Source organism: Fusarium keratoplasticum, chromosome 13 (genome assembly GCF_025433545.1).
Source record: "Fusarium keratoplasticum isolate Fu6.1 chromosome 13, whole genome shotgun sequence".
In the NCBI taxonomy this organism is placed as follows: Eukaryota; Fungi; Ascomycota; class Sordariomycetes; order Hypocreales; family Nectriaceae; genus Fusarium; species Fusarium keratoplasticum.
In genome coordinates this window covers 959,960-983,660 of record NC_070541.1, presented here as the reverse complement: position 1 = coordinate 983,660, position 23,701 = coordinate 959,960, and the positions used below count along the sequence as shown (strand labels likewise).

At 51.0% G+C, this 23,701-nt stretch overlaps 7 protein-coding genes and 1 pseudogene across 8 annotated transcripts, besides 1 other annotated feature; 5 read left to right on the top strand and 3 right to left on the bottom strand.

Moving 5' to 3' along the window:
• Positions 1-126: 126 nt before the first annotated feature.
• On the bottom strand, positions 127-1,607 carry NCS57_01465200 (uncharacterized protein; the record flags this gene model as incomplete). Its single annotated transcript, XM_053064248.1, has 2 exons — positions 127-952; positions 1,054-1,607. The coding sequence occupies 2 exons, from the start codon at positions 1,605-1,607 to the stop codon at positions 127-129; spliced, it is 1,380 nt and encodes a 459-aa protein (XP_052906531.1).
• Positions 1,608-3,531: 1,924 nt separating this feature from the next.
• Positions 3,532-5,287, top strand: NCS57_01465100 (putative proline-specific permease put4; the record flags this gene model as incomplete). The annotated part of the gene is made up of 3 exons (XM_053064247.1): positions 3,532-3,688; positions 3,744-4,360; positions 4,415-5,287. 3 exons carry the CDS (start codon positions 3,532-3,534, stop codon positions 5,285-5,287), a joined length of 1,647 nt encoding a protein of 548 aa, XP_052906530.1.
• A 3,638-nt stretch (positions 5,288-8,925) lies between these two features.
• On the bottom strand, positions 8,926-10,699 carry NCS57_01465000 (uncharacterized protein; the record flags this gene model as incomplete). Its single annotated transcript, XM_053064246.1, has 3 exons — positions 8,926-10,410; positions 10,467-10,574; positions 10,643-10,699. 3 exons carry the CDS (start codon positions 10,697-10,699, stop codon positions 8,926-8,928), a joined length of 1,650 nt encoding a protein of 549 aa, XP_052906529.1.
• Positions 10,700-11,934: 1,235 nt separating this feature from the next.
• On the top strand, positions 11,935-14,387 carry NCS57_01464900 (annotated as a pseudogene). The gene is made up of 11 exons: positions 11,935-12,401; positions 12,461-12,752; positions 12,813-12,993; positions 13,050-13,186; positions 13,242-13,306; positions 13,363-13,661; positions 13,714-13,774; positions 13,840-13,988; positions 14,063-14,175; positions 14,232-14,301; positions 14,365-14,387.
• Positions 11,935-14,387: a sequence feature.
• Positions 14,388-15,349: 962 nt separating this feature from the next.
• Positions 15,350-16,453, top strand: NCS57_01464800 (Abhydrolase-3 domain-containing protein; the record flags this gene model as incomplete). The annotated part of the gene is made up of 3 exons (XM_053064245.1): positions 15,350-15,469; positions 15,531-16,193; positions 16,265-16,453. The coding sequence occupies 3 exons, from the start codon at positions 15,350-15,352 to the stop codon at positions 16,451-16,453; spliced, it is 972 nt and encodes a 323-aa protein (XP_052906528.1).
• A 406-nt stretch (positions 16,454-16,859) lies between these two features.
• NCS57_01464700 (uncharacterized protein) lies at positions 16,860-17,741 on the bottom strand (the record flags this gene model as incomplete). The annotated part of the gene is made up of 1 exon (XM_053064244.1): positions 16,860-17,741. The coding sequence occupies one exon, from the start codon at positions 17,739-17,741 to the stop codon at positions 16,860-16,862; it is 882 nt and encodes a 293-aa protein (XP_052906527.1).
• Positions 17,742-18,362: 621 nt separating this feature from the next.
• Positions 18,363-20,373, top strand: NCS57_01464600 (uncharacterized protein; the record flags this gene model as incomplete). The annotated part of the gene is made up of 7 exons (XM_053064243.1): positions 18,363-18,393; positions 18,455-19,053; positions 19,116-19,221; positions 19,262-19,405; positions 19,456-19,763; positions 19,818-19,979; positions 20,032-20,373. The coding sequence occupies 7 exons, from the start codon at positions 18,363-18,365 to the stop codon at positions 20,371-20,373; spliced, it is 1,692 nt and encodes a 563-aa protein (XP_052906526.1).
• A 1,540-nt stretch (positions 20,374-21,913) lies between these two features.
• On the top strand, positions 21,914-23,688 carry NCS57_01464500 (uncharacterized protein; the record flags this gene model as incomplete). Its single annotated transcript, XM_053064242.1, has 4 exons — positions 21,914-22,153; positions 22,209-23,213; positions 23,278-23,387; positions 23,442-23,688. The coding sequence occupies exons 1-4, from the start codon at positions 21,944-21,946 to the stop codon at positions 23,686-23,688; spliced, it is 1,572 nt and encodes a 523-aa protein (XP_052906525.1). The 5' UTR covers positions 21,914-21,943.
• Between the last annotated feature and the right edge of the window lie 13 nt (positions 23,689-23,701).

Genomic DNA, 23,701 nt, shown 5'->3' with positions numbered 1-23,701 from the left:
CAAGAAAATTGGGAGCGATAGTTGAAGGACCTCTTAAATTATTGCTTCGCTAATATATCCGCGATGGGCAAGAGCTGAAAGGCGTGTATGGCAAAGTATCTTCATCCCTTTGGTGTCAACATTCTCCTAGCCAAAAACACGTCGTCGAAACTCCTTCTTCAGTGCATCCACCATGTGCTGCGTCCTCTCGACAGCTCCCCGATTCTCAACTGCCCGACGGTAGAGGTATCCCATGCATTCCGAGACAGATCCCCAAGCCACGTATTTAAACACCCCCGGCGCTGAGTCCTTCTTAGTCTTTGTCGAAGGATCGGAAATGCATTGCTGGCAGCTATCCACAAGAGCACAGCTCAGCTCATCAGCCATGCCGATGATTTGGCCGCACTCCAACTTAGTCGTGGGTAGCCCGTCGGCGATCCTCCGTCGGTGGGTTGCCATAGCCTTCTCTGCGCTGGCAGCATTGTGGGTGGCTAGCATGAGAGCCGCAGGTGGGAACTCTAGGTCGCTGGCACCCTTGGTCTGAGGAAGCTCCCGGGAAATGATCATGTGGGCAATGTCGTTATATGACCTATCTGTATCCTCCTTGGTGTCATGGATCAAGGACCGGACCTCATTCTCGATGTACGCGCCGCGAACGAGCTTGACGCCTAGTGCCCAGCCCTCCCGGGCAGCTTGAAGGATATGCCGCTCAGCGTTTTGTCTAGATCCCTTCAGGTACGCCTGGATGGTATTGTAAACAAGAACATCTCCGTTGTGGTTATACTTCTTCATCAACTCGATGACCCACTCATCGAGGCCGACCTGCAGGATTTGTTGCTCGGCGTCGATCCACAGGCGGGCCCCGCGCTTCTTCGTCTCGATGCAGATCTCATCAAGGGCGTCTGAGACGGCGCTGGGAAGGGGTCGTCGGGCTTGCAAAGCGTCGAGACAGACAGGCCCAGCGCCTGTAAGTCTGAGGATGAGAGTTAGCCTCCAGGGGGTTCGGAACAAGGCTTTGATAGGGGGCGGCTGGTTCTAGAAACCGAAGTTGGGGTTCTTTAAATCTCGACTTACTTGACCGAGAGGAAATCATTAGGAGAGAGCATGCGTATCGTTTCGAGGTTTGCTTCTTTCCACTCATCAATCATCCGGTAGCAAGCCGGGCTATACTTTGCGTCGCCCGAGTGAACCGCCCCCTCAGCAGGCTCAAGGACAACCTCCTTTGCGAACCCCAGTATGACCCCCTGGTAGCCCAGCTGTCTCAGCTCAGCCATTGACCGGGCAACCTGCTCCTTGGTTGAGCCAGCGCAGAAGTGGTTGTAGATGGTCCACCTGAGCACCCGGTTCAAGACTGGGTTACGGTCCGGGTTCAACAAGGCTGACTTGGACCTTGTCATGGCATCGATCACAGCAAGGGAGGGCCGCATGAGCCAGTTCTTTGACATGAGAGAGGTCAGAACCAGCGACCGTAGCAGCGTCTTGTTCGGCAATCGAGAGAGGGCAGTTTTGCTGGGCTGTAGGGTGCCCTGCACCTTTGTTGCAACTCCAGTTGTGAGTCGCTTCTGCAGCTTGGGAGCGGACCGCGAAAGCGGCGGAGCCTTGCCACTGGAGAATCTTGTAGGAGACATGATCATCTGGGTATACAGACTTAAGGATACGAGTGCGAGATGTAGGTGGTTGGTACCACTCCTCCAACATTGGGACGGCAGAGCCGGTAGTTTTACATACACAGTCAACCATCGGCTTATCACGACCCATCCTCTAGTGCCATGATGAAAGTCGTGGTCGAAGGAGGCAGCGGGATTCCCTTCCGCATGCACATTTACACATGATCTTCGAAGAATCCTGTTCATATCTGGAATCCGTCCCGGAATGTCTTCGGCTGGGAGATCCGAAGCCACCGGGTGGAAGCGGCAAACTACGCTACCCTCAAGGCAGAAGCAACACCGGGATTGAAGTCGTCACGCGACGACTTGCGGAATAGCCGAACAGGCAACTTCCCAGTAGGCTCGGGAGCCTGTTCCGGTGCGGACCCCCTCCCCACGTTGAGAAGTGATATCTCAAAGAGCCTCTTTCAGTTCTCTAGCCACCTGACATCTGAGAGTAAATGGGCTTTGAAGTCTGGAATTAGCTCTCTACTATCCAGTCAGTCAAGATGATGCGCTCACTGAACATGTCGCGGAGCGCCCGTGTGGCCATTAACCAGAAGGGGACGGTTGCTCGTCTATGGCGTTGTGCTTCACATAGCCAGTTTTAGTTCATTGATAGGATCGCCGTGCCGCCAACTGAAATCCTCTTAAAGGGAGACTTGTAAACCATTAACGGCTGGGCTGGGGGACTGTGTTCAAGAAATCGCAGAGGGTGTTGGTAGATCTCGGAGTTGAGAGGTTTGATTCAATCAACGCACACGCATTGAAAATCCAGCCAACAAAACAAAGTGAAAGGAGGCACCTGAAAGGTCTCAGTTGGAATCACAGTAGTAAAAGAACTTGTAAGCTCCCTGCCAGTCACTGTTGCCAGTGGGGGGTCTGAGCTCAGGTGTCCCTTCCCCAGATTCATCACTCATGGTCTCGGGTCATAGACAGTACGACCTTCCAACTCAAAGCCAAGTTGGCCAAATCGCCGGATGAAAATACCAAGGACCTCATCCAATGCTCCATGCACCTCTGGCACTCCAGCCGATCTCGGATTCAATGATCCTCCAGCTCGGAACAAGAGCAGCTCCCTCCCAGCTTGCTATTCCTTCATCGACAGATGCAGAACCTTGCCCCGGACTTCAAGATAAGCCCCCTTGTATTCCCCATACTCCCCACAAGCGCCAACCCCGGTGATGGATGGCTCGGGAGTCGCATCCGGCGGGTTGTCTCGTTGATGAGGGTCCACAGTGGACAGGGTCAGCGCCATTCCTATCAGTGAGGTATTAGGACCACTCCCGGATCAAGTAGGCTATCAGTCATCCACGTAGTAGCTTTTTCGTGGCATGACAATAGGAGACCAAGTTCCAGCCAGTGCCACCTTTGCGCAGCTATGTCGGCCGCGGTGAAATCGTGATCTGAGAAGATCTTAACATCTTGTAGGCCAGTTGAAGACTGGCAACTCGCGCTGTGATCGGCGAAGTTTTACCCATTCATACCTGAATACCAGGATGCACCATCTTTCAGGTAGCCTATGAAGCAGAGGCAATGGATGATAACTTCCACGAATACCGGAGACGCCGGGTAACCCGGCCAAGGCTCCCGGACTTACACGCCACTTCAGTTACATAGTCTGAGACGCTTCCCCCTTTCTAGACTTAGTCGTCTGGGCATCGCCTCATAGCTGAATGGATTTCTAGTACCAACAGATGATAAGGGGTCCTCCTTGTCTTCCAATATCCGAACACGGAGGATAAAAAGGGACAGTCGCCTCCGAGTTTGCCAACTTAAGTTTTGGTCTTGTTTCCCCACTACATTATCTCTCCCTCATTCCTCTTCCCCCTCCCTCCCTCGACGAAAACTACTTCTATCTACAGATCAAGTCAATATTGCTCTTCCCTTAGCTGCTCCACTAGCCATGGAGGCCAAACACGAAGCTAAGGACGCCGACGGTCCGGTTGAGCTCAGACCTCAAACCAGTCGCCCAGGAGAGTCAACAGAGTTCAACCTCGCCAACCGGCATGACCAACTGGAACGAGGCCTCAAAAGTCGCCACATCCAGTTTCTCGCTCTAGGTACATGGCATCTCCCCCTTTTTCTCTAAAGCACACTCTTACAGCTGCCACTTAGGCGGTGCCATTGGTACTGGTCTCTTTATCGGTTCAGGGTCCATCCTCGCTCAAGTCGGCCCAGCCCCTCTGTTCATGGGCTACCTCTCCATGATCCTCGTCATCTGGGTCATCATGAATATCCTGGCCGAGATGGTCACCTACCTTCCGATGCGAGGCATCAGTGTCCCATATTTCATCGCCCGATTCGTCGATAAGAGCCTTGCTTTCGCAGCTGGCTGGAACTACTGGTATTCATACGCGATTCTCGTTGGAGCCGAGGCCGTTGCGGCCAGCATCATCATCGACTACTGGAATCCGCCGGCTCACGTTGCAGTTTGGATTGCTGTCGTCTTAGTCGTCAACCTGATTCTGAATATTGTTGCTGTGAGCTACTTTGGCGAGGCTGAGTTCTGGTTCGCAAGCATCAAGGTCATCACCATCATCGGCCTCATTATACTGGGAATCATCATCTTTTTCGGTGGAGCCCCGGGGCAGGATGGCGTGCTTGGCTTTAGATATTGGAAGGACCCGGGGGCGTTTATTGAGTTTAAAACCGGTGGTTCTTCAGGCCGTTTCTTGGCCTATTGGTATGCTTTTATCAAAGCGAGCTATGCTTTTCTGTTCTCCCCAGAACTGGTAAGTCTTGAGGCTCTTCTACTACCTGTGTTTCATACTAATATCAGCTTGCAGATTGCAATTGCCGCTGGAGAGACGGTTGCACCACGGCGTAACATCCCCAAGGCTGCTCGCCGTTTCGTCTGGCGCCTGGCCATCTTTTACGGCGTTTTATCCCTCATTATCGGAATCATGGTTCCGTCAAACAATGATAGACTACTCGGAGGCTCATCCGATGCGAGCGCAAGTCCCTTCGTCATTGGGATCCAGATGGTCGGCATCCCGGCTCTGAACCACATCATAAACGCCGCCATCCTGACGTCCGCCTGGTCTGCCGGAAACTCGTTCCTATATTCAGGAAGCCGAGTCTTGTACTCGCTGTCTCTTGAACATCAGGCCCCTAAGCTCTTCTCCATTACCAATAAGAATGGAGTCCCCTGGGTTGCTGTCCTGACGACCTGGGCAATGGGCCTCCTGGCCTTCCTCAATGTTTCGAATTCCGGAGCTGTTGTTTTCAACTGGTTCGTCAGCATAGCCATCGTATCAGGCCTTCTGTCGTGGATCATCGTCTGCGTCACATATCTGCGTTTCCGACGGGCGATGGAGTTCAATGGACTGCTCCAAATTCTGCCGTACAAGACGCTCTTCCAGCCGTACGCAACTTGGGTCACACTCGTCATCGTCACTCTCCTTATGCTCACGAATGGGTTTGACGTCTTCATCAGAAGAAACTGGGATGTGCGCAATTTCTTGGCCTCTTATATCACGCTTCCGATTTTCTTGGTCTTGTATCTCGGTCACAAGACTTGGTCTCGGAGTTCGTTTTGGATCCCGACAAAGGATATTGATGCCGAGACTGGGCGGAGGGAGATGGACGAGCTTGAGACCATGGATGACTTGCCGATGGCCAAGAATAACCTTCAGAAGTTTTGGAACTGGGTTGCTTGAGTGGGCTGGTACATGATTGTACGGTTGAGAAAGGAATGCTAGCTAGTTTCGAAGTCGTCCTTGCCCTCGGGGACAATAACAGAAGTCGCCAACATATAGCTCATAGTCTTAAATGGTGATTTTATGGGGAGGACCCTAGGAAAAGTCTCTTGAGGGTGTGCCGTCTTATGATTGTGATGATGGACGGGTCTTCTACTTAATCCGGATCCGTTGCAATCGGACAGAAAGCTGGAGCCAGACGTATACCAAACGAGCCACCAATTGAAACCCAAATCCTAGTTCCCTATCTTATCGTGAATGAAATCTGCGGCCTGAGAAAGGGTGGCTTCCGCCTCGGGTGCATTTACGGCCATGAAAACCCATACGTGCTGCATCCCCTCGACCACTTCTAACTGCACTTCAACTCCTGCCGACTTTGCGTGCTTTGCCAACAGAGTTGAGTCATCCCGTAAGACCTCTAGCCCACCTGCTGTTAAACACATGGGCGGGAGTCCTTTGAGGTCTACGGAAAGCAAGTCCACTAGCGGCTCGTCTAGAAGAGTATCACCCAAGTATATCTTGAGCATGCCTTGCATGGCTTCTAGAACCACCGAGACGTCCTGGCTCGCGTTCGTCTGTCAACTCTCCCCGGGCATCCTTATATCGACCCAAGGGGAAAATGCAGTAATAGCTGCCGGAACTTCCAAGTCAAGCTGCTTGGCCGCAAGCGCAACCGACATAGTTAGATTTCCTCTAGCAGAATCACCCGCGAAAGCAATATTATTGCTAGAGAAATATTTTTCTTCGATTAGCTACCTATATGCGGCAACTATTTCGTTGATTTGCTTGGAAAATTGGTGTTCCGGTGCTCGTATGTAATCAACGATGAGGGCTCGACTTCTAACCCTCTTGACGAGATGCGCCACCATCCCGCGATGGCTCGACGGTGAACCCGCTATGAAGCCTCCTCCGTGCGTATATAATATCATACGGGAGGATAAAGCCGACAGCGGCGAACACTAAATCGCCGGTCGAGCTGTTCTAGGACATTTAACCTCCTTATAAGTGACGTCTGTGGGTTCTGCCCCTACGCTGCTAAGTTCTTCTATGAGTAGTCGATGTAGGTCGATATTCACATCCCGTGCTCCGAGAAATTTTGAAATCGATGTTAAACATCTTCTATAGCTTGTGACTCGGGACATGGCATCTTTTGTGACGATTCAGACAGTTGTAATATTCAAGTAGTCAGACTAATGACTCGTGTTATGATGTAAGTTTTTTGACTCCTTTGATTCTCGTTACATCCAACTAGTCTATAGAAAACGCAAGTGCCTCATTCCCCTTTACAGTGTGACGATGAGGCCGAGACCATTATCAGGTCCGAGAAATGGCTTTCCTATCTCGGCGCCTGGTACGCCACGCTGGTGAGCCCGAATGATCAACTCTTTTATCCTCGGTGTAATTTGGATGCAATGATAGCCGAGGAATCCCCCGTATCCCCCAGTCCGATTTCAACCATAGCCTGATGTAGCCGCGGCAACCATCAGCAGATTAGTTCCTTCAACACAGCACTGCCATCCAGTGAATTTGCCATCCAGTGAGGCTAAAACGAAAAGAGGCCTGCTTTGAAGTTCTCGTATTAGTCCATAGGTCCTACCGGTTGATGTTCACGTGGACCAAATCGAGCTGATAGTCAACCTACTTTAAAGACGCCAAACTGTCGTTTCCATATCCTCTTGGGATGTCAAATATACTGCTGGAAGTCCGACATCTTCCTTCTTCGCTGAGTAGCTTTCTCTCGGTAGTCATTGCTGCAATATATCTCCTTTGCCAGAAGATGAATCAGTGGATGAAGACGAAGTTGAAATCTTCACACAAACGGACCCAAAGAACTGCCGAAGTTATTTTGAATTTTTTTCGGAGGCCATCTGCGATCGACAAAGACGTCGGAGATGCTCCTCAAATACTAGAAGTTAATTGCGGTGGGTGGGATTAAAGTTGTATGCCAAATCGTTACGGCGCGCGCCTGATAACGGGTCATAACGAGGCATTGGAATTGCTACCCTACATGAATCACAGGTCAAGGTAGAATTACAATATAAAAATGCTATGTATTCAGTTCGGCACAACTACAGCGTCTAATTGGTATTCCCTGCCCTACTAAAACAAGAGCCTCCTGTAGGTGATCTAATGAAAAGCGATGCGTTATTAAATCTGCAAATTGTAGTTCTGTACCACACTTTTCTGCGATGTCCACTGTTTGCTTGTACCTCTCGACGTCCAAGCCCAAGCTGCCACTAATACGTAGATTGAGGTTGTCGACCCGTACCGGGTCAATTAAAACCGTAGAATTTCCAGAGTATAGGCCTAGAATTAAATACTTTCCTTCCATTCGAAGAAGGTTGAGGCCCTCGGGGAACGCGGCCACTGTTCCAGCTGCTTCCACGACAAAGCTTGCCCCATGGCCTGCCGTGAGATGTTTAACCTGCTCCAGTCTCGATTCCGGGTTAGTGTTGGCGACAGACATCGTGCAGGTCGCGCCGAGCAAAACTGCCGCTGCAAAGCGATGGTCGGGATCTCCGATCACGATAACAGAACGGGCACCAGCAAGGCTCGCTGAAAGTGTGCATGCTAGGCCAACAGGGCCTGAGCCTTGTATGACAACCTCGTCGCCAGGGCTAATGGTGCCGAGCTGCTTTAAACCTCTCAAGGCCGTGGGCATTCCACACCCAAAGGTAATGACGTTCTCGATGGAAACAGCGGTAGGTACTCGAATATAAACGCACTTTTTGTCGAGTGTTGCATATTGCCTGAACCCGCTCCATTTGGCTTTCCAACAGGCGGCGGCCAGTTGACGTCCTTGAATCGCAATGGATTCGAGGTGCCGCATTCCGAGCAAGTACCGCAAGGTGCTTACGGCATCCAATAGAGGGTGTCACCTTTGTTCAGCGATGCGCCTACGCTGTCGGCCTTGACTTCCTCTCTGAGGCTTTCAATAACCCCAACTGCTTCATGTTCAAAGCAAACTCCACTCCACTTGACTGGGAGGTCGCCCTTCGGTCTCTGCACATCACTGTCACAGATTCCGGTTATGGACACACGCACGAGGATCTCATCAGGCGCCGTTTGTCGAATTTGTTCCTCAACAATCTGAATAGGCTCGCCTGGTCGAGTAAAAACTGCAACTTTGCCGTATCGCATTATTGCCTTGTGTTTTTGTCGCCTTGTGGCTTTGTCGTGTCAGATTGATTCTTTGGATGATGGGATATGATAGCTAAGTTACTGCCTTTGGAGAGATGAGAAAGCAATCTAATCTACCTTGACGCCCGAAAGCTAAACGTGAGTCTGACGATTATGGCCTACGACAGCTACCTTTGATGTATGGAAAGCTCTACTCTGTACCTTGGGCAGTCCTTGACGGGAAGCCCAGGTTCTGGTGAACATGATTCACCACTTGAATGCAAAATTGAAACACGCCATCAGATCACAAACGCTGCGCAGAGAGCTTTTCAACCTCTTCAATTGTTCCTAGCGCATCTTTTTAAAGTCTCTTTAGTAACAATCTTGTCCTGTTCAACACCGGGACTCCCTTTTCGATACGGCGTCTCAGCGCAGAACATACCAGAGGCATTTCTGCCCCGGAGCATTGACCGAGTCATTTACACCTCGTTAGAAGGGTACTGGATCTCGTTCAGAGGATTGTATTCCTCCTTGATCGATCTGACGCTGGTAAAGCGCTGAAGATGAGCAACAGTGCCGGTCTTATCGTTGGTGCCGGAATCTCGGCTACCGCCGAAAGGTTGCTGCGCGACGACGGATCCCGTGCACTTTGTGTTGATATATAACATGCCCGCAGCATGCTTGAGCTTCGTCTGTGCTTGTCGTGATGCATATGGGTCCATTGCAAAGATGCTACCAGTCAGACCGTAGCGCGAAGTCGTATCAACAAGCTCAAGGGTCTTCTCCCACTCGGCATCAGGATAGACATAAATGCTTAGGATAGGGCCAAATAGTTCACGGGACATGATGTCATGTCGCGGGTTGGACGTCTTATAGACCGTCGGATGAACAAAGTAGCCGTCCTCCTTGGAGGCCTTCCCTCCTGCAATAAGCTCAAGTTCGGGGTCATTCTTGGCGTCTTCTATGACCTTATTCAGTTTATCGAATGAGGCCTCATGAATAACCGGGGTGATAAAGTTGTCGAACTCCTCCACGTTGCCAACCTTGAGCTTGGAAAGCTGTTCTTGAAGGTGATTTTTGAACTCTGGCCAGACGGATTCTGCAACGTATACCCGAGAGCACGCGGAGCACTTTTGGCCCTGATATTCAAAAGCTCCACGGATGGTATGGAAGGCTGCGCTCTTGACATCAGCCGAGGGATGGACCACACCCCAGTTCTTGCCGCCGGTCTCGCCAACAACTCGGGGGTACGAGTTATAAATGCCCTTGCCCACGCCGTCTCCGATCTTCTTCTGAATCCCCTTGAAGACTTGGGTGGACCCGATAAAGCTGATGGCGGCGAACTCGGGCCGCTTGAGGACGGTGTTGGTGATCTCCTCGGCATCACCTGGGAGAAATTGGATCACATCTTTGGGAAGTCCAGCCTCCAGGAGGATCTGATGGATGAGGTAGGCCGAATGCATGGCGTAGGCCGAGGGCTTCCAGATAACGACGTTACCGAGCAGAGCAGCCGGCCCGATAAGTGTTGCGCCAAGAGCAGTGAAGTTGAAGGGAGCGATAGAGTAAACAAAACCCTCCAACGGACGATACTCCATCTTGTTCCAGTTTCCGTCGGGCTGCTCTGTCGGCTGGTACGAGTAAAGCTTCCAGACTTCTTGAACATAGTAACGGAAGAAGTCGACGGTCTCGGTGGGAGCCTCAATTTCCGCTTGCCAAATATTCTTGCCTTGACCAAGCATGGTCGAAGCAACAACGTCGGATCGGTATTTACCAGCAATGAGCTCCGAGGCCCTCAGGAAGATAGCGGCGCGGTCTTCGAAAGGAAGAGCCTCCCAGGCAGGCTTGGCCTTCAATGCAGCATCAATGGATGCATTGACCTGGTCCGGCGTAGCACAGGCATACTGAGCTACAGTCTCGCTGTGCTTCGATGGATTCGCTTGTGATTGAAAGTCACTGGATTTCAGCTGTCAATTTTTTCTGGGGTCAGCCAAGGTCTAATCTGGTTCAAAGCAGCCCATACCGTAGTTCCATTGACAGTGACTGGGATCTGGACAGGTATCTGGCCTTTAAGCCGTCTCAAGGCCTTCTGGAGTGAGGCTCTCTCTGGAGAACCTTTAGCGTAATCGAGCTATGTAGTTAGATAGGTTAGATAACTAAGGCCGTCTAGATGTATGTAGAAAGGGGAGCCTCGCGTACGAATTTTTCGTTCTGGAACTTTGGAGGATGCAAGACGGTCAGTTGTCTCCGGCCCATGGGTGACGCCACAGCCTTCTGACAAATGGTCGCCCGGGCGTTTCGCGACAGGTTGAATGAGCGCATCATTTCAGTCGAATCGGAGAAAATACAACAAGGTAGTCAGCTCAGCGTCAAGGTCGGGAGTCAAGGCCGGAATGAACCACGTTGTTCGTGAACACTTCTTTCAGTGCTGGCCGAGAGGGAACATTGTCCTTTAAGCATTGCACGCCTAGAAGCCGCCAAACTTAACTTGGTGCCTGCCCATTCGGTGCTTGATCCCGAGCTGATTCCATAGCCTACCCACCACCCAGCCCTGAAGCCTCCGCTTCTAGCCGGCCGTGCGTTTTCGGTTTCGCCAACCGGAAACCCATTCCGAGTCGGATGTTTAGATGCAGACACGATAGACAAGAATCCGAAGATAACGGAGGGAACTTCCGGTTTGACCTTGGCCAAAATTCTCCATCGAGAGGGCGACTTTTGGGCCGGTATAACCCGGCAGCTTGTTCCTGTACGTAAACATACGAGCTCTTGTTTTCAAGGTGCCTTTTACCAATCACCATAATTCTTGCTCTCTGCGGTGCCATTAGCAAGAGCCCGACTTCACCTCGCTATGTCTCTGAGAAACGTCGCCCTTCGACAGGCCTAGGCACCGCCTCCGCGGTCGGCTCCTGTGCTGCAGTACCAGCTTACAGCTGGCATTGCGGCAAAGGCGCAGGATGCAGTGAAGCCCAGCGGAACTGCCCTGTCCAGGGCCTCTAACAAGACTTTGATTCGGTCACTTGTCTTAACTTCGATAATGAGAAGAAACTGGATTATGCGGCCGTCATTGAAGTTCCTTGGCCTGGTCACAACGGCAAGGATAGTATGGTTGAACCCGGATCGAAATCCTGTGCTGAATCGATCGTTGCGATGGACCATCTACAATCATTTCTGTGCCGGTACAAACAAGGCATAAGTTGCGGTGAATTTGGTATGACAGTTGCTATATTGTGTGCCCTTATCTCTCAGCATGCGTCATTCGCTGTTGATCAAGGTCTGCTTGAACACTGTGCTAGTCACCTTCTAGTGCCTTTTAGGGTTAGCAGCTCTCAATGGAGCATCCTCTGTACGAAACCCCAAGGAGAGAAACAATTCCATTTCTCCGTTCATGCCGCCGTCTTGCCGAGCCTCGAGTGCGCTGACTCGCAACTCTGACTCAAGTGGCCCCTCTTCCCCACATCACCCAAATTAGGCATACTAACTCTCGTGATTAGATTGTGATTGTCACCAAGGTTTATCTAGAGGAAGGATATTTACTGCTGTTGTCTCTGGTCTTCAACGTGGTACTAGCCGCTGTGTCTCTGGCACAGACTCTCTCGAGATTACTCCTACAGCCTATTTCGCCCCACCTTCTACCTACTACCCTTCTCACTATGGCCCTTACCAACGGACCTAGTGTTGATGGTTCGCACACGGCCGAAGTACCCCCAAGCTATGGACAATACCCGCTATATGATGTCTCCCGTAGGCCGCTTCACATCATCATCGTAGGTGCAGGGGCGTCCGGTATTGCTACCCTGATACAACTCAAGGAAATTCCCAACATCACCTACCAGTGCTTTGAGAAGAACCGGGATGTGGGTGGCACGTGGTTTGAGACGCGGTACCCCGGGGCCGCCTGTGACATAGCCAGCCATGCGTACCAGTACACGTTCGATTCAAAGAAGGACTGGAGCAGCCAGTGAGAAGAGTCTTTGACATTTGCCGCTGAGTAGTGCTAACAACACATCTTCACATCAGCTTTTCACCAGCCGAGGAAATTGGAAGCTACTTTAAAGGTGTAGCCGAGCGGAACAACCTCTATCCTCTGATCACCTTCAACTCCGCCGTCGTGGGTGCCACTTGGGATGAACCATCGGGCAAGTGGCGCGTGCGTGTCTCTAGATCTTCGTGTCCGGGCACCCCTACCAGCGAAGAGGAGCATAATGCAGATGTTCTTATTAATGCTGGAGGTATTCTCAATGACTGGAAGTGGCCCAACATCGAGGGCCTTGACACATTCAAAGGCAGATTGCTCCATACTGCCGCCTGGGTACCATTAACATAGTTGCACCGCAGTTGAGGGGAGCCATGTTTGCTAATCAAAATGTAGGATCCAACGATAGACTTGGAGGGCAAGTCGGTAGCGGTCATCGGCTCTGGAGCCAGCAGCATCCAAGTCGTGCCTGCGATTCAGCCCAAGGTGTCCAAATTGGACGTCTATGTTAGGTCGCCCACCTACATCCTCCCCACAGTCGGTTTTGGCATTGAATCCTCTTCCTTTAACGAGCCTTGTGAGTCTAACAGATCAGGATCCGCACTACCAGCACTTTGCACTGACTTTCAACAGACTCGGCAGCCGATATCGAACGCTTTACCAACAATGGCGAGTATTATCGCAGCTTTAGAAAAGCTATCGAGCAGCAGATGAACGAGAACTTTGCCAGTAACTACAAAAACTCCAAGGCACAAAAGGACGGCAGGATGGTGAGCACACACTGCAATGTCTGTGTTTCCGACACCTTTGCTGACAAGGCTGCAGTGGGCGGAGAATAAGATGAGAGAAGCCATCAAGTCACCAGAATTGCAGGAAAAACTGATTCCCAGGTAAGTCGATTGTCCGTGCCTGAAGTCCAGAGAGAGTTTCTAATATACCTGAATAGCTGGGAGCTAGGTTGTCGCCGTATCACTCCCGGCCTTCCGTACCTCAATGCCGTCCAGTGCCCAAACATAGATGTAATCAGAACTGGCATCTCGAGAGTCACGGAAAATGGCATCGAGACGCTGGACGGGCAGGTTCGCGAGGTAGACGTCCTCATTTGTGCCACAGGGTTCAACACATCCTTCTCGTCTCGATTCGAGATCCTGGGCCGTGACGGTGTGAGCTTGAAAGATAGATGGCGGGCCAAGGGCCCCGAGGCATATCTTAGTCTCGCCATCGCTGGGCTGCCAAACTATTTCAGTGAGTGCTAAACCGCCGGACAAGGCGTAAGTACGTACTAATTTCCGCGCAGCGATCCTTGGCCCTAATTGCCCTATTGCGAATGGATCCTTGGTGCCATGCATTGAGTGGAGGTGAGCTATATCGAAATCTTTTTGTGATCAGTCCCAAGGTCTCAGCCGTTAACAATCCCGTCAAGCGCTGCATACATTATTCAGGCAATTCAGAAGATGCAACGTGATCAGATCAGGACGCTTGAGGTCAAGCAGTCAGTCCAAGATGCATTTAACGCCTATATACAGGAAGTGCATAAAGACATGGTCTGGCAAGGGTCTTGCCAGAGTTGGTGTAAGTGCACTCCCTCTTCAGACTACGAACATACAGGGAGAGTGTGACTGATATGTTGAATTCCATCTACTTAGACAAGGATCGCACCACCGGCAAGATAACTGCTGTTTGGCCGGGCTCAAGTAATCACTTCATGGAGTTGATTGAAAGTCCTCGATATGAAGATTTTGAGATCCAGTATATTAATGTACGACCACTGGACCGTGTACGCCTTGGTGCGTTGACTTCACTGACTTTGCGCAGGGCAACCCCTTCTGGTTCATGGGCAACGGCGTCTCGCAACGAGAGACGATTAAGCAAGACTTGACCTTCTGTACGTTGATGACCAGACAGTAACAGAGGATTTCTACTTGGCAACTAACAAGTTGTTATACAGATCTCAATACGGTTAAGATGTGAAGGCAATATCCAATCTCTGCGCTGTTGGTGAGTTGAGAAGCGGTGGCCTGGTGGTGTGGTGTTGTGAGAGACTTGTATGGCAGGCAAATGACATAGGAGATTTGTATGGCGTCTGATCACACCTGTGTAAATTCGGTGCCGAGGAAGGTTCTCGCTGCCAATCGCGGGAGATTACCAAGAAGTTGGTGATAATTTTGTAGAGGTGAAGGCTTCATCACAACAATAACCATAGTACACAAGGCTCCATTTGGTTACCTGCCTTGCACCGTCCTTTTGTCGCCAATTAGCAACCTTAATGCTTCTGTTCTTAATAAGCCAAGTTACTTTTGCTGAAATGGGTGCTGTGCATAACTCAAGGGGTATCACGTGAGTAGGCCACTTAGGTCAAGGGGCAATGGCGAGTCAGTACGCTGTGTCAAGGCCCCAGTCTAAGCCCCCCCATCAACAGAGTCAGCTTGCAGAGTCAGAATCAATTAAACAACACGACAGCACCAATACTATTCCGACTTCAGCATTCCCACGAGCAATCGCAGCCTTCTAATAGTCTCGAGGACCTATTGGAGTACAAGACGCCCCCCCGAGAAATATTATTACTTTTTTCCCCAAATACGTCAGCCAAAACGCCCCATATAGTCCAAAAGGCTGCACTTACAATGTTGGCGACAACCTCTTTCCATCTAGGGATTTCCGACAAGTTCAGGATACTGGCCTGCTTAACCCTGCTTTACGGTTCGTCCTCAGCCCTTGACAATGGTTGGATTACATGTCGATCGAACTTCTAGCTAACTCGTACGGCCAACAGGCTATGTCTTACCTAAAGCAAAGCTTCGAGCTTTGCTATTGAAAGCCTTCGGAATCCAAGGACCAAACCTCCAGCACATGCTAACAAATGCCTCGGTGAAGTGGTGGGCTTACTATTCCCGAGATATGACCTGCTCCCGCTCATTCATGATACGCATAGGATGTCTGCTTTTCTTACGATACCGCAATTCCGAAATGTCACCAAGAGCCATCTTGCGGGCCCTCAAGACCTCCTCAAGGGTTGTTCAACCCTGCTTGAAGAGCAAGGGACAACCGAAAAGGCAAGTTAACCAAGCATAGCACTAAATGTCGTAGGTTATGATCTAATTCCTCTGATTACAGGTCGTGAACGACCGATTTAGTGGCATCTACGCCGCCAAGTTCCCCCGTTCAACTCACATCATCATGTATGTACATGGCGGCGGCTTCGTGTCTGGTTCTCCGGAGGGGGCCGTAGGCTGGCTGCTCCAGCTGACTGTTGAGCTCCACGCTCGCGGTATCCTTGCTGACGTCTTCTGCGTCCGCTATGACCTTGCTCCTGAACACCCTTTCCCAGACGGGCTGCGGCAGATCGTCGCGGCATACGAAGAACTCGTTTCAAGAGAGGGCAAGCCCATCATTCTGGCCGGCGAATCGGCGGGCGGCAACCTCTGCCTAAATTTGCTCCGTCACCTCGTTGATCCTCACCCGGAGATTCCACCGGTGAAAGGAGGAGACGGCGGCGGGAAGGTTGTCGCCGCCTGTTTGACGTGTCCTTGGGTGGACCTTCGCAACGAGAGCGAGTCTTTTCAACGAAATGCCAAGTACGACTGCTTGGAGAAGAAGGTTTTGAACAAGTGGCGCGAAGCCTACTTGGGAGGGCTGCGACCCAACGACAACTGGACGAGCCCCGTTGACTTCCCGGGAGATTGGCGAGACATGCTACCACCGCACGTGCTTCTGGTAGCAGGCGGACTAGAGGTTTTTCTTAGCGACATCCTGCGTCTGGCGGATAAAATAAGAGAGGTACCTATGCCCCGTAGATGCCCTGTATTCGCACTACTAGCCGCCTCTGACATGATCTTCGTTCTCGGTAGGGCGGACACAGGGGTCTCGATTTACATGTTGTCCCTCTGAAAGGACATGTCTGGCATTTGGTCGACTTTGGAGGCATAGTTCCTGGCAAGGAGGCAGCCAAGGCCGATACGGGCAATGCTGATAGCTATATGGGCGTCACGTTGCATGCGGATTGGATTGCCGAGAAGCTCCGACCCGCAAGTGCGTAGTTCATAAACAGCATAAATCAGATGTAATGTTGTCTCGCTCGATGTTCGTGGAACATGGCTGCTTCGCGAGGGGGAGTGAGCCGAGGCCCAGTATGCGGCACAAGTTCCTCTTTTCAGGCGAAGCGTCCTTAAGAGCACAACAGAAGTCATGGAATTGTGCAGCACAATGTCACAGATACGAATATGAAGTCCTATGCTAGATAAATGAAACCCCCAATCGATGGTCTTGTGATGCCGTGCGGGAATGGGCCACTGAGTTCCAATTGGTCAAATGGGCAAAACAAGTCAAGCGTCAAAAAATTGCCTCCTTTCTGCAAAAATTCAACTTTGTGCTGCAAGGCACTCACTATGGGATATATGTCTCTCCAACAGTAATGAATCTTTCGTATTCGAGGTGACGAGCAGCCTACATTGGGGCCTCCAGTCTGCTTCCCTCCGTCCCCGGAAATACTGCCGGCATTCCCTGTAGCTCCAGAAAACGTGCCCTTGCTGCCATGACCACCTTGGTTTCCTCTGGGTGTGTCAAGACCCAGAACCCCCCCTTAGCAATTTGTTCTAGTATAATCCTGCTCGCCTCCTCGGCATCCATGCCTTCTTCCTGCGCCATTCTTGCTAGCTTCGCTCGATATGACTGCACCCGATCAGCCCCCCCAGGTGTATTAGGGAATGAGTTGGAGTCAAGGATGTCGGTACGTAAAAGACTAGGAATAATGGAAGATACGTGAATGTTTGCTTCTTGGATTTGAAGTTCCAAAGCGAGTCCCTCTGTGAAGCCTTGTACGGCGTGCTTGGTTGTAGCATAGACTGTCTGCCCAGGGAGAGAACCAAAAGAGGCCAGACTAGCTGTATTAGCGATCCAGCACTCCTCGCCGGATGCTAGCATCTGGGGGAGGAATGCCCGAACACCATGGATTACGCCGTGAACATTGACGTTGAGCGTCGCCTCCCAACGAGCGGCCGAGACCTCTGAGATGTAGCCAAGAGTTTCAATGCCGGCGTTATTGATCAACAGGCGAACCATCCCGTAACGCGAGAAGACATCATCTGCAAACTTATCGAGATCGGTCGGTTTCGATACGTCGACCGCGACCGCTTCGGCACGGCCTCCAGAAGCGATGACATTAGAGGCGACGGACTGGGCGCGATCGTATGCTATGTCGGCGATGATGACGGTCATTCCAAGGGCCGCAGCGAGCTTTGCGAGGCCGGCACCAAGACCACTCCCACCACCAGTAATAACAGCTACGCCGCCCGAGAATGCATATTCTGGTGTTCTTGGATGTGACATAGCTGTAAGAGAATGTTTAAATTTGCTTATTCCTCCGCAGAGGAGGGATTTTGGTGCTGGGGGTTTCGGCTCTGTTAGAGTTGTGCAACACGCTCTTAATGAACTTGGGCGTAGTGGTAAAGTCGAGTGTCAGTTTACCATTATATGGTAAATCAGAGATGTACTTCTTAGCCTATACTGAGTCATTGGCTTGACTCAGAGAGTCATATCGCCGGCAGTACGGCTATCATATGCCCTTGATTGCACCGCCGGCGGTGCAGGTAAGGTTCCCCTTTGAGCTCCGACAACTTCGTGAATTTCACCAAGACCCATAGACTCAAGCCCTCCTATGTCCATGTCCTATGTTTTTCAAAGCTGACATACCCCTCGATCTAATCTTGCATTCGTGCCTCGGACCGAGCTGAACAATGCGGCTTCCGATGTTCGGTCAGAGAACGTACGTGTCAGTTGCGCGAGTCAGCGGAACGCCATGCCGCCTGCATTTCTCCACTCCGCGTCCGAAATGGACACGACTGGAGGCTACGTTGAAGGTGAATAGGAGCCAAATAAAATGTCGTTGGTCGTTGGTGGTCGATTGCTTGCTTTCAAGGAGTGGCTGTTTATTTGCTTTGGTCTCAGAACATGTCATTCTTCGGTCCCTATCTTGAACCTAGTAAGTCACCCTCAATCTCCTGAAGCTTCCGTTCCTTTAAAACAGTTTTAACATCTAGCAGCCCCTAAAGGCCTTTCGGTATGGAATTGGATGTTTGAGGGAAACCTGGCACTGGGCTTGCCCCCAGCAGCTGGCTCCGAGCCAGCCAGTGCCCGTGGGTTCCGCGACAGTACGACGGGGGCATTTCTTTCTTACAGGGATTTGAAGAGTATTGCTACTAGCACCTCTACACTTCTTTCCAGAGACTATGACCTCAAACCAGCGCAGACAGTCGCCATAGTTAGCAGAAATCTGTTTTGGTATCCTGCCGCAATGCTGTCTGCCAGCCGCCTCGGTGCGGTCGTCACAACACTGCCTGCCGAGGCTAAGAAGGACGACCTTGTTCATTTCTTCCGCAATTCTCGCGCAGTTCTAATATTCTCTGATGACACGGCGCTTGATCAGGTCAAGGCAGCTTGCCAAGTAGTTGGTCTGTCGACGAACAAAGTCATTCGCCTGGAAGGATTGAGAAGCGAGGACAGCACGTTTCAGGCTTTACTTCACCGAGCGGAGGCCCTTGATCCGGCTACTTATGCTAGACCATGGGTCCCGAGTAGCCATGGCGATTCGCCGTGTGCATTTCTCTCTTTTAGCTCTGGAACTACAGGCAAGCCAAAAGCTGTATGTTGGAAAATTCCCCATGTCTACCATACTTGCCGACCATTCAGCTTACCTTACTGTAGGTCATCATCTCTCATGAGAACCTAATCAGTCAGGTGCGCCAAATGCGCCAGATCACGCCGGCCAATCGACGAAGTACCCTGCTGGGCATTCTGCCGTTCTTTCACAGTAAGAAGTACAATATTCCGGGAGAACGATGACTGACCAGGTTGGGAAGTTACTGGCCTAGTTCACTTGCTTCATTTGCCAATCGCTTTACAGCAAGACATGGTAATAATGGCCAAGTTCAACATGACGCGGATGATGCAGACCATTGTCGAGTACCGGTGCGACGAACTGTGGCTTGTACCCCGTGAGTCAACTGACGTCTTATGCCAAGAGAGCTCTTGCTGACACCGAAAGCTTTGTTGATCCGACTCTTGAACGATCCATCAGCGCAAGGATATGACTTGTCGTTTGTAAAACAGTTCAATACAGGAGCCGCCCCCCTTGCCGAACAAGTAATCGCGCAGCTCGAGAACCGATTCCCCAAGGTGTCTATCCGCCAGGCTTGGGGCATGACTGAAACCACCTCTTGTTTGACAGTGACACCTTCCGATATCGCCACCTGGAGTAACGCAACAAAGGTTGGGAAGCTTGTTCCTGGAACCGAGATTCGTGTCGTCGACCAAGAGACAGAAAGAGATGTACCCATAGGGCAGATCGGAGAGGTAAGTTGTACGAGACTAGAGCGGAAAAATGAACCATCTCTAAAGATATTATAGATCTGGGCCCGGGGCCCTCAAGTGACAAAGGGATATCTGGACCGCCCAGAGGAAACTGCGGCTTCTTACGTCAATGGAGGGTTCTTAAGGACTGGGGATCTTGGGAGCATTGATGAAGAAGGATTTATAACAATCCATGACCGAATCAAAGAGATGATCAAGGTAATTGTGCCAACCTCGGCCAGTGGTATACAGAGCTGACAGCCAGTTGTAGGTTCGGGGCCATGCCGTTGCCCCCGCAGAGCTCGAAGATCTTCTCCACGGACACCCCAAAGTCAGGGATGTGGCTATCATCGGAATCCCAGATGACTACTCTGGGGAGATCCCTAGAGCTTTCATCGTCCTGAGACCGGGAATAAACAAGGACTCCGAGATCGAGCGAGAATTACAGGACTTTGTAACTTCTCGAAAGGCAAAGCATAAGAGACTTGCTGGAGGCGTAGAATTTGTCTCTGAGATTCCCAAGAGTGCGTCTGGAAAGATCCTTCGACGAATAATCAAGAACTACTGGAAACAGCACCAGACAGTTCAGGGTGGTAGACATGCCAAGTTGTGAACAAGATCAATCTAGAGCTAGAGGACTGTCATTTGGATATAGATAGAGGCAAACATTTCAAAGTCAATAATCTCCCATACTGGCCAGTGCGGGAGGTCACCTGTGATGGTAGGTCTTGTCATATGCTTCCGCCAGCCGGGTCGAGCCCCTAAGGGAGCAACTACTGTTGAACCCCTTGTTATATTACCTACCCTTTCGCGGTAATCAGAGTGTCCCTTTCCGGCTCTCCACAACCGACGAGACAGGGATTCGAGTTCTGGTGGAATGTGGTGGTGGGAATGCGGAGAAGCCGAGTCAGCGAGGTCAGTCAGCCGAAGCCACTGAGAGAGAGTGTGAGGGACTTGACCCATGAGCTGTCAGAAACCTTGGCTCCGTACCTCGCCCCACTGTTAGCCCAATAACGGATAACTTCCAAAAGTGCGGTTACAATCATGTTATCCGTCAAGGTCTAATCACGAGAGTACTCATTGCCTCTGCAAATAACAGTGTATTATGATGCATCCCTAAGATAAATGGTTGTGGTTGACTTGTAATCCCCGTTGTGGCCCATGCGGAGGGCTCTGATAGCTCATGGGATATACGGTGAAACCTCAAGCAATTTGCTCGGCTATAAAGACACGTAGCTCGGCTAGGTGAAGATCGAGACACATCTACAAAGCATCCAGCTGCGGTCGTGTGGTTATGATTACCTGCCAGACAATGAGTAAGACACCATGGCGACACATGAGAAGTGTTATCCAAGAACGCCATTTTGAGAGAGCCTTTATCGAGCCTGCTTGTGCCGAAGATGTGAGCCTCAACTGTATCCCTTTAGAAGATGCAGGAGATTGGGGAGCAGCACAAACGATACCAAAGAGGGACGGGCTACAATCTTCTCGGCGCTATAAGGGATTCTGCCTTGTCATGCTTACGGTTTGAAGCTGATCTTTTGTCCCATCACGCTTTGATAGCACACTCTCAGTCCCTCAGCCGCAGGACTATCTATTCACTCAGGTATCCCACCAAGGCCGGCTTCAACGATAACAGAGAACACAATACAGCCGCAGGACACCTGAAACAAACGAGGCCAATCCAAGTGCCAAGTCGTACCCTATGGGAGAGATGGGATACAAGGGCCACAATCAAATCCTTAAGCAATAGTTTCGTATCGCCAAGTAAAATTTACTCACCTTCTCCGGTCCAAAGGATGTCCATCTGGTATCATTGGTCGACATGTGGTTGATACCAGAAGCCATGGCATCGGGACGCAGCTTGGCCGATGGCTGCGGGGTTTGGCGATGAGAATGCGGGGGTATCGGGGTCTGTCTCCAGCCTAGACTTGTTTGGGGAACGTCAAAACAAGCGTGGCGAGAATCTGTGTCTTCTGTCATGGCGACACCTTGCTCTTCCAATCTCGCCCCTCTTCTGCCAACATCCGAGCTTCCACGGAACGATTCGACCCACGGCTCTACCCACGACCCTGTAGAGAACCCGTCGCTCTTTACGAGAACTGTATTATCCCTAACGGACTGGAGTCAGGCCTCAGAGCTCTTACTAGTAACCAAGATCAGGCGGGAAAGCCCTGACGACAATGAACGTAGACGAGACGCCTGGCAGCATGGAAATGGCGAAGCTACGACGGGAGAGGAAACGCCAGACAGACAGAAATGCACAAAGAGAGCATCGAAAACGCCAAAAGCAGTACATCGAGGAGCTCGAGGCTCAGATCACCCTTCTCAAATCGCCCGGTCCGTCCGAAACGTCCCAACTCGCCACTCAGAACATCAGGCTGCGGGAGGAGGTAGGCCTCTCCGTTGATGGTCTCTATTTAGAGGGGAGTTCTAAGTTGAAAATAGCTCAAACAAATGCATAGCCTCTGGGACGAAATGGAAACCATCCTTCAGCGCCAACGCGAACTCAGACAGCAGTCGATTATCAGTCCGTTTCATAGCTGCGGGAACCCCAGCGACGACGTAGATCGAGACAACGACCCCAACTCCCAAGCCTTCACCGCGGACTCTTTACATATTAAAAATGACCTCTCAAATCATTTTGCGCCTCACCAAGAGCCGAATATGACCCACGAGGCCTCGGAACCAATTGGACTTTCTGGGCTGGAAGACTTCATGCTGCACGAGCCTCCAACGGCGAGCCATATGCCTGAGACCTTGTGTCAAGACACTGGCCTGGATTTAGACACCAACTTTGACATGCTCGCAACAAATGACGACTCAATCGATAGAATACTCATCGGTGAAAGCCATCTATTTGATGAGAGTCACACAGACAATATTTCCGTGACAGAACCTTCGCGGACCGCCCAAATCAGCCCAGGAAACAATCGACAACAATCTTCAAGTGCTTTGGATCAGGTATCGACCATCACAGTCCAGACGAACTGTTCCCGATCTCATGGTGAAACTTGCGCATTGACACAGAATCCGAGGAGGTCGAAGCGCGCTACAGATGTCACGCCGTGTGAACAAGATCAAACATCGTGGGAACACTATGCAACTCCTCGTCAACCCGACACCCTGGATGGGTTCATGGAGCTGTTTGGAGCTTACGTGGAGCACTGCATACCCGCACTCGGCCCGACGATATGGTCCATCGATGGGGAACCTCAGACTCCCATGCTTCTCTCCCCGCCATCGCCCAGAGACCAACCCCTTCACAACATGATCGAGCGTGCCAGCAAGAACCCGGTCGCTATAGGACCACCAACGCTTGTCGACTTCTTATTTGATAACCCGACAAATACGCTGTCGGTTGACCTAAAGAAATATCTGGCACCAGTGCAGAAAGTACGGCGCACCTCCGAATTCCTCGCAACTTATTGGGTGCTGTACCTGTTTCTGAGAGTCAGTTGAAGTCACACACAAACCCGAAACTTTTCTATCGTTTTGTTTACTGACATCAAGACAGTGGCAGATTCTCCGGACTGACGAGGCCTACCAAAGTCTTCCTCCGTGGTTCCGTCCAACACCTCTTCAGCGTACCATTCTCCATCCAGTCACGGCAGATCTCATAGCATGGTAGGAATGACTCGCATCAGACACCTAGTGAGCCCTCGAATTAACAAACTTTAGGCCCGAAATTCGCGAAGGTCTTATCCACATGTCTCTCGAAGATTCAGAGGCCTTACAGGAGGTTTCCGCCGACGTAGGAAAGTATCTCACAGTTGATATTTCGGTGGCAGAACATGATCTACTGAATGACCCCCAGCAAATCGCTTCTCAGATCTTGAACCTCGCCAACTGGACGCTGGACACGAAATTCTTCGACCAGTACCCCCAGTGGAACGGTATCGCTAGCGCTAGACGAAGTAGTGTATGATGTTAGACTAATA